This window comes from Sciurus carolinensis, chromosome 2 (assembly GCF_902686445.1).
Source record: "Sciurus carolinensis chromosome 2, mSciCar1.2, whole genome shotgun sequence".
Taxonomy (NCBI): domain Eukaryota; kingdom Metazoa; phylum Chordata; class Mammalia; order Rodentia; family Sciuridae; genus Sciurus; species Sciurus carolinensis.
The window spans coordinates 54,407,470-54,421,635 of NC_062214.1; the positions used below are offsets into that span (position 1 = coordinate 54,407,470).

At 38.4% G+C, this 14,166-nt stretch overlaps 1 protein-coding gene across 4 annotated transcripts in view; it reads left to right on the forward strand.

Moving 5' to 3' along the window:
• Blm (BLM RecQ like helicase) overlaps positions 1-14,166 on the forward strand; it is a 105,542-nt gene that overhangs the window by 45,344 nt on the left and 46,032 nt on the right. For all 4 annotated transcript variants that reach the window (XM_047542444.1, XM_047542446.1, XM_047542447.1 and 1 more), the window contains exons 7-13: positions 232-364; positions 692-1,353; positions 3,589-3,780; positions 6,737-6,855; positions 7,571-7,684; positions 9,682-9,780; positions 9,996-10,144. In XM_047542444.1, coding sequence (XP_047398400.1) covers positions 232-364; positions 692-1,353; positions 3,589-3,780; positions 6,737-6,855; positions 7,571-7,684; positions 9,682-9,780; positions 9,996-10,144 — 1,468 coding nt within the window. The remainder of the gene's footprint in view (positions 1-231; positions 365-691; positions 1,354-3,588; positions 3,781-6,736; positions 6,856-7,570; positions 7,685-9,681; positions 9,781-9,995; positions 10,145-14,166) is intronic.

Genomic DNA, 14,166 nt, shown 5'->3' on the forward strand with positions numbered 1-14,166 from the left:
ATTGACCTTGCTACCTTAAGAGATGTATTATTATCATCATGAAATTAAATGAAAACAGTTATGAGCTCTCATTAGAGATAATCTGGTCTCAAATCACAGGCAGATATTAGGATTCTGTATAGCTGTTTATGGTCTCATTTTTATACTGTTTGACATTTTATATGTGTGACTTTTAAAGTCTTAAGTCTGTTGTTTTCAAGGAAAAATATTAACAACATAATTGTTTTCTAGCTAGACAGATAAATCTACAGCAGCAGCTTATTCTTGTGATGGACCACATCTGTAAATTAGTTGATACAATTCCTGTTGATGAAATGAAAGCTTTGAATTGTGGGAATGAGCTGCTTCAACAGCGGAATATAAGGTATCTTGATTTTTCTCATTCTGAAAAAATATCTGAATGCATTTCTACCACTCTTAAAAAAAATAAAAAATAAAAAAAAGCATAGGGCCAGGGCCAGCCTTTCTGACCTGGGAGTTACATAAGGATAATCGTCATGTCACTGTGTTTTAAATTTGTTTTGCTTTTCAAACCATTCCTTTTACATGTGTATTCAAATTTTTGAGACTGGAGAAAAGAGGATATATTTTGCTACAATTTCTGTTTGGGTTGAAAACTGAAGATAAACTTTTGTGACCTACCATAGTAAACTACTTACATTGAATGTGTTGTTCTCTTTTCTCTCTTCAGAAGGAAACTCCTAGCTGAAACAGATTTTAATAGAAATGATGTCAGTCTTTTTGGTTCAGTGTGGAGACACAGACCTGCTTCACTTGGTAACTCAGTGGAGGCTGATTCCTGCCTTATGGGAAATTCTGTTAAAGAGTTAAATTTTCCACACCTTCCCTCAAATTCTCTTTCCACTGGGGAATATTTACTGACCACCACCCCAGAGAAGAAAGGATCTTCAGCCACCTCGAAGAATCTCTTTGAAAGACCGTTATTCACTTCCCATTTACAGAAGTCCTTTGTAAGTGGCCACTGGGCTGAAACACCAAGGATAGAAAAAAGAAATGAAAGCTCTTATTTCCCAGGAAATGTTCTTACAAGCACGGCTATAAAAGATCAGAATAAAAACACTGCTTCAAAAAATGACTTAGAAGGAGAAATCCAGGCTTCCTATGATATTGATAATTTTGACATAGATGACTTTGATGATGATGAGGACTGGGAAAATATAATGCATAATTTAACAGCCAGCAAATCTTCCACAGCTGCCTATCACCCTATCAAGGAAGGTGGACCAATTAAATCAGTTTCAGAGAAGATTTCTTCAGCCAAGACAAACTGTCTTCCAGTGGCATCTACTGCTCAAAATAAAAGCTTTTCAGAGTCAATTCAAAATCACACTGGTAAGTTTAAAATAAATTGAATGCTTAAATATTATAGGAAAACAAAACTGTCCAAAATAGGAATTGTCTAAGAAAAAAACCAGCAAAAGTCATCATTGCCTGAAAACTACATTGTTTCTATGCAAATTTCTACTGATAATATGCATTACAAATCACAATTTCAAAAGCAAGATGCTCTTTTGTCTCTGTAGCAGCTGTAGTTTTATAAAATGTGTAATTATAACCTATTGTAGTAAAGCTCTAAAGTCATTTACAAATGTGCTTTGCCTTTAACATTTTTAGTCCCTAAAACAATAAAGCTCATAAGGGTCGAATTTTTATGGGCATAAAGAAAAGAAGAATTTATATGTTAAAAATGTATGTATTTTTTTGAATTCTTGATTGATGAGAAATATTGATGAGAAAGGTATATTTTATATCTTAAAATATAGGTGATCTAAAGAGGATATGGAGCTGGGCACAGTGGCACATGCCTGTGTTCCCAGCAGCTTGGGAGACTGAGGCAGGAGGATCGCAAGTTCAAAGCCCGACTTGGCAAAAGAGAGGCACAAAGCAACTCAGTGAGACCCTGTCTCTAAATAAAATACAAATTAGGGTCCAGTGCCTCTGAGTTCAATCCCCAGTACCCAAAAAATAAAATGGATACGAAGTCAGAAATTTCTTAAAGAAATCAGGTTACTTCTTTGGGCCTAGAATCTTTTTTATTCATTCAACAAGTATTTGTTGAGTGCTCACAATATGCCATGTACTGTGCTAGGTTCCAGTAATACTATAAAGATGGATAACAAATAGTTCCTCCCTTCTTGGAGCTAACACTTTAATGAGAGGAGTTTTTGGAGGAGTGAATTAGCTACTTTAAAGATCCAGAATAAAGCCAAAATTAATTCTAAAACTTTACATCAGCCCTATAAAGTTATCACACAGTGCTTTTTAACTGAAGCAAGTGTACATGTGCAGTTTTATGAACTATAGCCTCCCTATTTTTGCCATTGATGACTTAATACCTTGGAGGTTGTTCTTGCAGTTATGCCATTGACCTTTAAAATAGTCATTAATGGGTTTATTTTGGTATGTTAGAATGTGTCATACTTGGTGTTTGCAATTATCTTTGAAACAGTTGAGTGTTGGGGTGAGGGTAGCTGCCAGAGCTGGCATGAGTACCTTTGTTCACTACTGAGCCAGAGTTGCCACAGCAAGGATGCAGAGCCAGAAGTGGATGTGAGAAACATTGTGAAAAGAAGTTCAGATGACTCTTGAGTTTTCAGGTCCTGATGACTAGGAAAACTATAACACCATTCACAGAAATAGGAGAGTCAGGAGGCAGAGTCAGATTGGAGAAAAGCTGAGGAGGGTTATTTTAAGACTTGTTGTTGGTAAGTCATTCAGGTAGAAATATGTTGCAGACAAGTGTAGATGGTGCAGGATGGGAACTTGGGAGGGTGTTAGGAGACATCTAGGCATTCTCTGTGCATGTAGGTTATTTAAGATCATAGGACTAGGAAAATTCCAGAAAAGAATGTGTAAAGAGCCCAGACCCAGGCATCTGGAACCCTCCCAAATTTAAGGGACAAGAAAATAAATTAGAACTAGAAAAGGGAACGTAAATCCAATAAAGGGGTTCAGGAGATAGCTCTGTTGAAGATTGTGGGCTTAATCTGCAGGAGGGCTGGCGATGTAGTTCAGGAGACTGTTGGCCTAGCATGTATGACCCCTGGGCTTATGCCTCAGGATCACAAAACATAAAAATGAAGCAAGAAGGAAAAACTCAAGATTATCTTAAAGGTCAAGGAGAGAAAGGGAATAAATAGTAAGGATAGGCACTGTAGAAGTCAATAAAAGAACTGATTTGTTCCCTTAAGAATTTTCTGAAAGCCAGGCATGGCAACGTGTGCCTGTAACCCCAAGGACTCAGGAGGCTGAGGCAGGAGGATCATAAGTTCAGTGCCAGCCTCAGTAACTTAGCAAGGCTCTAAGCAACTCATTGAGACCCTTTCTCAAATTAAAACATAAAAAAGGGCTGGGGATGTGGCTTAGTACTAAAGCACCCCTGGGTTAAATCCCCAGTACCAAAAAAAAGGAATTTTCTGAGATTTGTTGGGAAGGAAACCACGTGAGCAGTTAAGGTGTGCTGGAGAGAACTAGGTATACAGTGATCCTGCAGGGGGAAGGGTAAATGCTAAAACGGTAGTTATCTTAATGCACTGATTTTTCTTAATGTTAATTTTTTTTTTGTAGACAACTTGGCGCAGAATTTAGCCTCCAAAAATCTGAAACACGAGCGCTTCCGAGGTCTTAGTTTTCCTCATACAAAAGAAATGATGAAGATTTTTCATAAAAAGTTTGGCCTGCATAATTTTAGAACTAATCAACTAGAGGCGATCAATGCTGCACTGCTTGGTGAAGACTGCTTTATCCTAATGCCCACTGGTATGTATTTTTAGATATAAATTGGCAGGAATCCATTGGCACATGTTAAATGAAAGCTCTTTAATAGACATAAAAAGAACACCTACACAGTATTTCTATCATTCCGGGATCTCTTAACCTCCCATGCCATAGTAAGAAAGTGTTTTACCTCCTATCTGTTCTAGTTGTTGACAGGATAAAGTTTGTAGCCCTTTAAGATCTTTTTTCTTTTTTTCTTTGTGTGTGTTTATAGGAGGACAGGTACGGGGAGTTGAAGCCAGGGGTGCTTACCACTGAGCTACATCCCCAGCCCTTTAAATTTTTATTATTATTTATTTGTTTCTTTCTTTCTTTGTTTTTGCAGACAGGGTCTCTAAGTTGCCCAGGCAGGTCTTGAACTTGGAGTTTTGCCTCAGACTCCCAAATGACTGGGATTATAGGCTTGTGTCACCACGTCCATTTTTAACTCAAAGTTCATTATGTTGGTTTGATCTAGAATTTTTGTTTTTTTCTAATCTAAATAAGCCTGGAAATGAACAAAAAAATCACTGTCAAAGACTAGAACCAGCACTGGGGTTGTGACTCAGTAGTAAAGTTCTTGCCTAGCACATGTGGGGTACTGGGTTCTATCCTCAACACCACATAATAAATAAATGAATGAATAAATGAATGAATGGTTTTGTGTCCATTTTCAACTTAAAAAAAAAAAAAGACCAGAACCATTTCTGGTAGTTTCTTTGATATAGTCTTGTGTTACATGGTGGTTAAGATCATCAGGTTTGGTGTAGTGGCCTGGGATTAAAGTACAGCTCTGCTGCTCATGAGCTGTGTGACCATGGGCAAGGCATTTCACCTCCTTGACCCATTTCCTTTGTATATGATGGGGATAAATAATAAAGTTCAGTGTCATGAGGATTAAAGAGCATTTAATGCTGTTTTTTTCTTGGCTCCAGTTTTGAAAAGTCCAGGACATTTTGTTGCGTTCGTAAAGCTTATAACAGCCATCCAGTGATTTATAGCCATCCACATAAGAATATGAAATAAGGTGTTAGGTAGGAAGTAGGGAGAATTTGGAGTCCTCTCTGTTATTTGCTTGCCTTGTTATGACCTTTAGCAGGTTAGTTATTGTTAACATTATTATGTAATGTTGAGTGTGCATCTGAATTTATTCAAACTGATTTTGAAATTTAGTTGATATTAGCTTCATAATCAGCATTTCAAATTTTATTAACATGTTGGTCGCTCTGCCTTCTACTTCACCCTTAATTTACTTGAAAACTATCACTGGAAAGGACCCTGGCATGATCTAATCCACTGATTCTCAGAGGTTTCTGTGGTCCTTTAGGGTTTTAAGGTCCTCTCTGTGGGCTGATGGTGTAGCTCAGGGGCAGAATGCTTGCCTAGCATGTGCAAGGCATTGAGTTGGACCCTTGGCAGTGCAAAAAAACAAAGTAAATTAAGGTTCTTCCTTAATTTCAACCTCTTCACTCACACATGTGTGCACGTGCGCACACACACACGCACACACATTTCAAATACGGTTTCTTTGATACAAAAAATAGTTTTTTAAGTACTGATCTAGTATGTTTTACAAATGATAAAATTAAGGACTAGTAAGGTTAAATAGCATGTCTAAGTTCATACAACTAATAAACTAATAAGCAGGTCTCTTTATTCTCAGTATCCTGTTGTTTCCTTGACATTTCCACATGTATACCAAAATGAAATTAACTTACTATTTATATGAAAAAGAAGGAGTATAAAATATAGTTTGAAAAAAGCTGAAGTCCTAAAATTGCAGCACCAGCCTCTGCCATTAATAGATAGGTAAAATTGAAAATTAAATGCTGCATAATCATTTTAGTTACTTTGAAATGCGTACTTTGCACTGGAGCACTTGCCTAGCACAGGTGCCTTGTTATCACACCATCTCCAGCACACAAGCAAAAAACAAAAAGCAGTGTGTACTTACTGTCCTGTTGATGCGAACAAGAGTGACACTGCAAGAATTGTATTGGTTTTGAAATTTCTTTTCATCTTCTGTTAGTACATACAAATGTAGTTTTTCCTTTTATTTCAAAGAAAGATTGGGACTATTCTCCTGATGAGAGTACTAGGAGTTCGAGCTGTGACAGTCGGTGTCAGAAGGCTCATAATGGTTTAAAAAAGCTGATATCGTGGAAGTAACTTCTGGATAATCAGAGAAATACTGAACCATGTGTTTTTGGTTTTTAGTTTTGTATATTTTATTATATTCTAGTTCTTAAAAATAAATTTTATAAAAATAATAAATTTTATATAGGAAGTAATTACTTTAATCCTAGAATCATGGTTTTCAGAGATCCCTTATATTTCTAGAAATAAACACTTGCTGTGTTTAAATGTCCCAGGTAGATCTTTTAAGCAGTTCCATTGTATTTAAGTTTTTTTGCCCTGATTCATGCTTTTGCTCTTACATGTGCCTACATAAGAAGTCCTAAAAGACATTTTTATGCTTTATTTAAATTGCCTTTTCAAAGCCAGCCTCAGCAACTTAGCAAGGCCTTAAGCAACTTAAGAAGACCATTTCCAGTAAAAAACGAGAAGGAATGAGGATGTAGCTCAGTGGTAAAGTGTCCCTGGGTTCAGTCTCAGGACCAAAATTAATTAATTAATTCCCTGATATTTTGGCTCATTTGGTCCAGCAAATTGTTGGACCATGAACGATATCACTTGATATCCTGTCAACTATTTTAATTATTATATGTGATGTCCCTTGTAACTTTTACCTTCATTCTCTCAAGATAGAAGCTGAAAGAGTTTTGGTTTAGGATATTAGAACACTTTATGAAATAATATGTAGCATGATTGTATAGGATTTATTTTATCAGTATGCTACATGATCAGAGAAACTTCTGTAGTAATACATTATAGAAATGATCCTTGAAAGTATAGTCTTGCTGACAGATTTTTTTTTTTTTTGTTATTTCTCTTTTAGGAGGTGGTAAAAGTTTGTGTTACCAACTGCCTGCCTGTGTTTCTCCTGGGGTCACTATTGTCATTTCTCCCTTGAGATCACTCATAGTAGATCAAGTCCAAAAACTGACTTCCCTGGATGTAAGTTATAACATAAGAATACTAATAAAAGTATACCTTCAAAATAATTATATTTCAGTATACTAGATAACTTTTTTATTAAATAATTCATGAATTTTAATAATAAAGCACAACAATTAAGTTGTATAGATAAACATAAGCATTTGAAAATTCTGGTATAATGGTGTGTAATTCAATCTGATTTTATTCTTTTTTGAGATTTTTTTAATAAGAGCTTTTAATCTATATTTTACTAGTATAATTTTTTTTTTTTTTACTAGTATAAGGGGATTTTTCTTTTTACTATGACTAGGTGGGCATGGTTCTCTTTCCATTGTGTCTTGAAAAGCATGCATGTATACATGCTCACATACATGTCCTTTTTCCTCATGACTGAGTTTAAGGAAGTTTATAACTGCATTCTACTAAATTCTTCATATTAATATAGCCAGACATAGGACTCAAATCTCTTGAATACTAAATTCATATTTGTCTTATTTACAAATATGAAAAGTAAAACAAGTAAAGTAAAGGTAGTAAGCACTGGGAAGACGATTGTGAGTTTTGCTTAATAGGGTTTTTCTAAAATGTGTGTCTGATTATTTGTTGTTATACTGAGATACATTTCCTCTGATAGGTCTGATATGACTTATAAAATACTTGTAAGACTTAAAGGTAAATAGGATTTTGTCAGATTAATGTATAAAATTTAAATGTTTGTAACTTTTACACTTAGATTCCAGCTACATATCTGACGGGTGATAAGACTGACTCAGAAGCTACAAGTATTTATCTCCAATTATCAAAAAAAGATCCAATTATAAAACTTCTCTATGTTACTCCAGAGAAGGTTTGTGTATTTATATCATTATTTTTAAATATAATATTTAAGGCTACTGGAATTATATATCTTTAAAACTTTGGCATCATTTTTGATGTATAGTGTAGTTCAAAGAATTCCTGCATACATTTCACCCAGAAACCCTAAGGGATAACATTTTACTATAATTACTTTATCGTTCTTCTTTTTTTTTCTCAAACATTTTGATTAAGAATAAGTTGCAGTTGGACATGGTTTTGCACACCTGTAATCCCAGCAACTCAGGAGGCTGAGGCAGGAAGATCACGATTCCAAAACCAAAATATAGCGAGGTGCTAAGCAACTCAGTGAGACCCTGTCTCTAAATAAAATACAAAATAGGGCTGGTGATGTGGCTTGGTGGTTAAGTGCCCCTAAGTTCAATCCCCAGTACTGAAAAAAAAAAAGGAAGGGAAGAGGGATAGGAACAGGAAAGACAGTGGAATGAATCAGACATAACTTTCCTATGTTCATATATGAGTCCATGACCAATGAAACTCTAAATCATGTACAACCACAAGAATGGGAAGTTATACTCCATGTATGTATAATATGTCAAAAAACCCTCTACTGTCAGAATATCTAAAAAGAACAAATTTTAAAAAAGAATAAGTTGCAGACATAATAGTCTTTTAACCCTAAATACTTCACTGTTTATTTCCTAAATATAAGGAATTCTGTTATAAAAACCTTAGGCAGTTATCAAAATCAAGACATGCACATTGGACTGGGAATGTAGCTCAGTGGCAGAGCACATGCCTAACATGTGCAGGGCCTGAAGAAGAAATGAAGAAATGTACATTCATACATTTATGAAGGTTTTCTTTAAACCTTCTGGTTTCACACATTGTCCCAATATTGTCCTTTGTAGCAAAAGAAAATCTGAGAGTACTCTCCTTTTATCTATAGAGTTTCTCACTTTTGTCTTTCATGAGTTTGACATTTTTGAAATCTGAGGGTTAGTTGTTTTGAGAACTGTCCCTCAGTTTGAGTTATTTTGTGTTTCCTCCTTATTAAATGTATGCCATTCACTGAGTCAGGGATATCTCAAATGTGATAGATTTTATGTGTTGTATCAGGAGGCATTTGATGTTGATTCATTCTGTTACCAATGATGTTAGTTAACTGTTCTCTTGGTTAAGGTGGCACCAGCTGTACTTCTCCATTGTAGTTACTCCTCCCAGCCCCACCTGCTGTTGTAATTAGCAGATATCTTGTTGTGGGATACTTTGAGACATGTACATACCCTGCTAGACATCAAAGTTTACCCATAAATCTTAGCTTCCATTGATTAACTCTTCCCCAGGTCAGTTATCATTGTAATGGATGCCAAATTTTGATTTTACTAATATAGTAGGCATTGTACCACAAGGAAGAGCTTTCCTTTTAATCCCACATATTTATTTACATCAATATGAACTCATGGATTCTTAATTTATTTAGTGGATTATAGTTAGTTATCATTCTGTGTTTTGACATTCTCTTTGTCCTAGATTTAACCAGTGATAGTGCTCCATCAAGCTGGTTTCTATGTTCTTTTCCTGCGTCCTTATCAAGATGTGGGTATTGCATGTGCTTGTTGCTACTGGGATGTCATTTCTACTAGGCCTTGTCATGGACGAAGCTACAAAGTACATACATACTTATATCTGTATGTACCATATATATACACTTATGTAATTTTTTCCCAAATAACATGCACAAACATAATACATATCAGTAACCCTATTACCAGTGTAAACATGTGTTGGACCATGTATTGAGGCAGAAAAAGGTTTTAGAACCACTTACCTAATAAGTAAACTGTTGACTAAATGTGGGTGAATGTCTAAAATAACTGATTTGCTATTTTGTATTCTGCTATTCTCTTCATGGATTGAAATAAGAGCCAATTTTATGTCAAGGTTTCAATACTGCACTTAATTGTAATGGAACGTAACAAACTGTTCGGGTACTGTATTTAAATATCTCATGTATTTCTGGTCTAGGTCTGTGCCAGTAACCGCCTGATTTCCACTCTAGAGAATCTGTATGAGAGGAAGCTCTTGACACGTTTTGTTATTGATGAAGCACATTGTGTGAGTCAGGTAAATACTGTTTTTATGTCTTAGAAAATCATTAAATTTGTGCTACCAATTATATATATGTATATATCTTCAGAATCAAAGAAAACCCCACACTGAGTGAACTGTTGTGCTGTTTCATTGAAGAATAAAGTAGTTCTTAAATATATTCACTAGTGTTCTTTTTATATAAAGAAAAGCCAAATAATCTGAAAAGCAGTATTTTTTTTTCCAACTAGTGGGGACATGATTTTCGTCAAGATTACAAAAGAATGAATATGCTTCGTCAGAAGTTTCCTTCTGTACCAGTAATGGCTCTTACTGCTACAGCCAATCCCAGAGTACAGAAAGATATCCTCACTCAGCTGAAGATTGTGAAACCTCAGGTGTAAGTTGTTTAAAGTCTTGTATTTTTAAAACCTTAGGGCAGTGGTTAGCAGAGTTGCTGCACATTAGAATCACCTGTGGAGCCCAGCATCTCAGTACCCAGGTTGTACCTAAGCCAGCTAAATCAGAATGTTTGGTGCTAGGAGCCAGAATGGGCTTTTATTTGTTTTGTTTTGTTTGTATTTTGGGGTTTTTGTTTGTTTGTTTCATCTTCAAATGATTCCGAAGTGCAAGTTTGGCATCAAGGGCCTAGGGTTTTTCTTCACTTACCAAAAGTAAAGTTATCCCAACACTACTCTGGAAGTGAGGGTAAGTTGCATACTGTATCCATGGACCCTGGTGTAGTCCCAGTAATAAGTTACCTTTTATTTATCTCATGTGTGAAACCACCCAGAAACCACCCTGGGCGTGGGAACTCACACAAGAAACTTTATTAGCAGGCACAGTATCTGCTCTTAAGGGCGAAAGAGAGAAGAGCGAGAGAGTGAGCGAGATGAGAGTGAAAGTGAGAAAGAGAAGAGAGCAAATAGCAGGGGAATTATCCTTAAATAGTGAAAGCCCATGGGCTAATTGGACCAATGACTGACAAGAAAGTTAACAACCTAGATTACAATATAGTGTGTGGGGAGGCAGCAGCATCAGGGGAGAAATAGCTGCATCCTTGTTCCTTACTTTCCCCGGTTTTCGTTTTTATAAGAAGATCTCTTTTGGGCATATGGGTGAAAATCCATCTTCAGTGACTGCTTCCTGCTGGACATGAGCGTAGAACTGATTCAGGGGAAGGAGATGTCATTGCAGTAGGCAGGGGTTGGGGACTGGATAGTTCACCTAGGGAGTGCCCTTGTAGCCAGGCTCCGATTCCTCCTTTATAAGGTCCTGATAATCCTGTAATACAAACTGGACAGATCTATTAGGAAAAAATCTAATAGTTAGAAAAATAACAGACAGGGTAAATGGCAAGAAAGGCAAGGATGTAGCTGGAAGTCCAGTCTTCATGGCTGAGTGTAGTAGTCTGGTGCCCTGGTGTTCTAGTCCTCGGTCTCCAGAATGGGAAGAAGGGTAAAGGGCTCGATGGCCTTCAGCCTAAGGTAGAGAGGTCCCACTGGGGTGGCCGAGTATTGATTGGAAGAAGCCTGAGGATTAGAAGCTGGAAAGGAGTTTGTGGATTGAGAGCAGAGCTTAGCCCAAGAAATGTATAGCCATCCCGGTAAACCTCGCACCTTGACAGATGTTGGTGTAGCCAGAATCACCGTATGGGGTCCCTGCCATTTGAGAGGTAGAGGGGCTGTGGCCTCCTGAGGAGGAGAGATAAGAACTTGGTTTCCTATTTGAAGAGGTTGAACCAGGAGGCCAGACAAAGGTCTAGGCAGGGAGGAATTGGCGTAACCCCATAGGAATGCCCAAAAGTGGTTTATGATAGGAATAAATATCTGAGAAGGAAGAGGAAAAGGAAGGGGCATTATCCCAGGGGGAAGGATGGGATGACCATACATCAGCTCGAAAGGGAAAATATTGGTAGGTTTCTTTGGGAGTGAACACAGATGCAAAAGAGCAAGAGGCAGGAGTTTAACCTAATCAAGCTGAAATTCTAAAGAAAGTTTGGTTAAAACATTTTTCACTTCTTTGGCCAAAGAAGTGAGGGCTGTCGTAAAATCCCAGTGGGAGAACTGTCCACGTCAGCTGAGAAGAAACTTAAGTGAGAGGGTCAGTCCAGCTAAAAGCATAGAGATCAGGCTGAAGAGGGACAGTAAAAAAGGCATCCTGCAAATCCAACACAGAAAAGTATGTGGTGGAGGAGGGCATAGAGGAAAGCAAGGTATAGGAATTGGTCACAATGGGGAAGATGGGGACAACTGCTCAGTTGATGATGCGGAGATCTTACACCAAGTGGTAAGATCCATTAGGCTTTTTAACAGCCAGGATAGCAGTGTTATAAGGTGAGTTGGCAGGGTGCAGGAAGCCTTCTGCCTTAAATTCTAGATGACTGGTTGAAGCCCTAAGAGCCTCCTTTGGGGAAGGGGATATTGGACCTGAGCTTGGTAGGATGTTGGATCCTTCAAGTGAATGAGTACAGGCAATCATGTAGCTACAGAGGGCGTGTGTGTATCCCAAACCTTGGGGCCCAAACCTTGGGGTCAACAAAGGAGGGAGGAAGGGGATATGAAGGCTCAGGCTGAGTTGTATGTTCCTGCAAGGTCATGAGAAGAGGAATAGCAAAGGAGTCTTGGTGGAGATGCATAGTAGGTGAGAAGGAAATAGAGGTATCCATTTTGCTTAGGGTGTCCCTTCCCAGGAGGAAAATGGGACACATAGGAATTATCAAAAAGGAATAAGTGAAGCAGATTTGTCTGATATGGCAACTTATTGGAGGGGTTTGTAGGTCATGGTATGGTTTTTCTTCTACCCTAACAGTAGAGGTTTTGACAGGGGAAGTGGGTCCTCAAAACTAACATAGCACTGAAAAGGTGGCTCAAGTGTCTATAAGGAAAGGGAGCTGCCTGCCTGCCACCGTAAGGGTCACCCAGGGCTCCTGAACGGTGATGGTCATCAGGTATAAAAGTCCCAGGCCCCTTCAGTCATCCATTGCCAATCCCAGTAAGTCACTGGGGGAAGCAGGTGAGGGCAATTTGGTACTCTCTGAGCACCAGGACAATTAGTGCCCAATGTCTCAGCCAGTGACATCCTGGACAAGGACCTAGGGGCTACCAGGGTCGGGGCAGACTAATGCCCAGTGGCCCTCTCCTCCACACATGAGGCATGGGCCCGGAGGTCCTCTGGGATCTAGGGTGCCCCAAGTAGTAGTCAGCTGGGCAGGTCTAGTTGGCTGAAAGGCTTTGACTAGATTAGGTATTTTAATTTTTGTGTTTTTTTTCTTCTCTTCTGTTATATACTTTGAATGCCATCACTAGAACCTCTGGCTGTGGGGTGAGGAGCCTTCCATCCAATCACCCCAACCTAGCTTTTATGTCCAGGTAACTTTGAGAAAAAAAAAAAAAGTCATGAGTAACTGTCGTCCCTCTGGAGTTTCAGGGTCCTGGTTAATATATTTGAGCATGGCCTCTGTGAGGCGACTCAGAAAGGGAGATGGGTTTTCAGTCTTATCCTGTATTACTTCCTGAAGTTTATCATAGTTAATAGGTTTAATAGCAGCCTTACAGAGACCTGCGAGGACACAAGTTTGGAACTTGTCCCGCCACAGACACCTGATCCTTGTATTATAGTCCCATTGGGGCTCCCTATCTGGTACTGCTTCAGCCCCAAAAAGATGGGTTGGGGTCGATTGGTGAACCTCATCTGCATAATTGTGTGCCTGTTCCCAGACTCTCCACTCCTCATGGGTCAAGATGTTGGATATGATCATGGATACTGAAATTCTTTGATATAGTTAATGGAGTTGGAAGTGAAGGAGCCTAGCCGCTTCTCTATCTGGGAAAGATCAGAAAACGAAAAAGGAACATGGACTCTGATTACTCCCTCCACACTAGCCACTTCCTGTAGGGGAGCTAGAAATGTGCATGAAACCACGTGATGGGAGGACTAGGCAGGCTGGTGGCAGGGGGTGGAAGCAGAAACAGCAGAGCAAAGAAGATGGAGGAGACCGATATGGGGGTAGTTCACAAAGTTGGAGAAGGAGGAGGGATTAGGAGGGGGAGAAGAATCCAAAAGGAGGTGTTTGGGTTTGCAGGAAAAGCAAAAATCAAGTTTAGTGCCCAAGAAAGAGAAAGCTTGAATGTAAAGAATTTCTTTCCACTTGCCCTCTCATTCTCAGAAGTTGTACAAATCCCTCAAAACATTAGTATCCAAAGTGCCATTAACTGACCACCCAGATTGATTATCCAAAGGATACTGTGGCCAAATATTATACAAGTAAATAAGTCTTGGTGGCTCTAGGTCAGGGATCAGGTGAAGGGATTTAAGATTTTTCTAGTAAATGTCCCAAGGATGAGTCTGCCGGAATGGGAGACCTAGATCCCATGGCAGAGACTGAGAAACAGCCAAGTCAGTGTCCAAGGCATCCTGAGG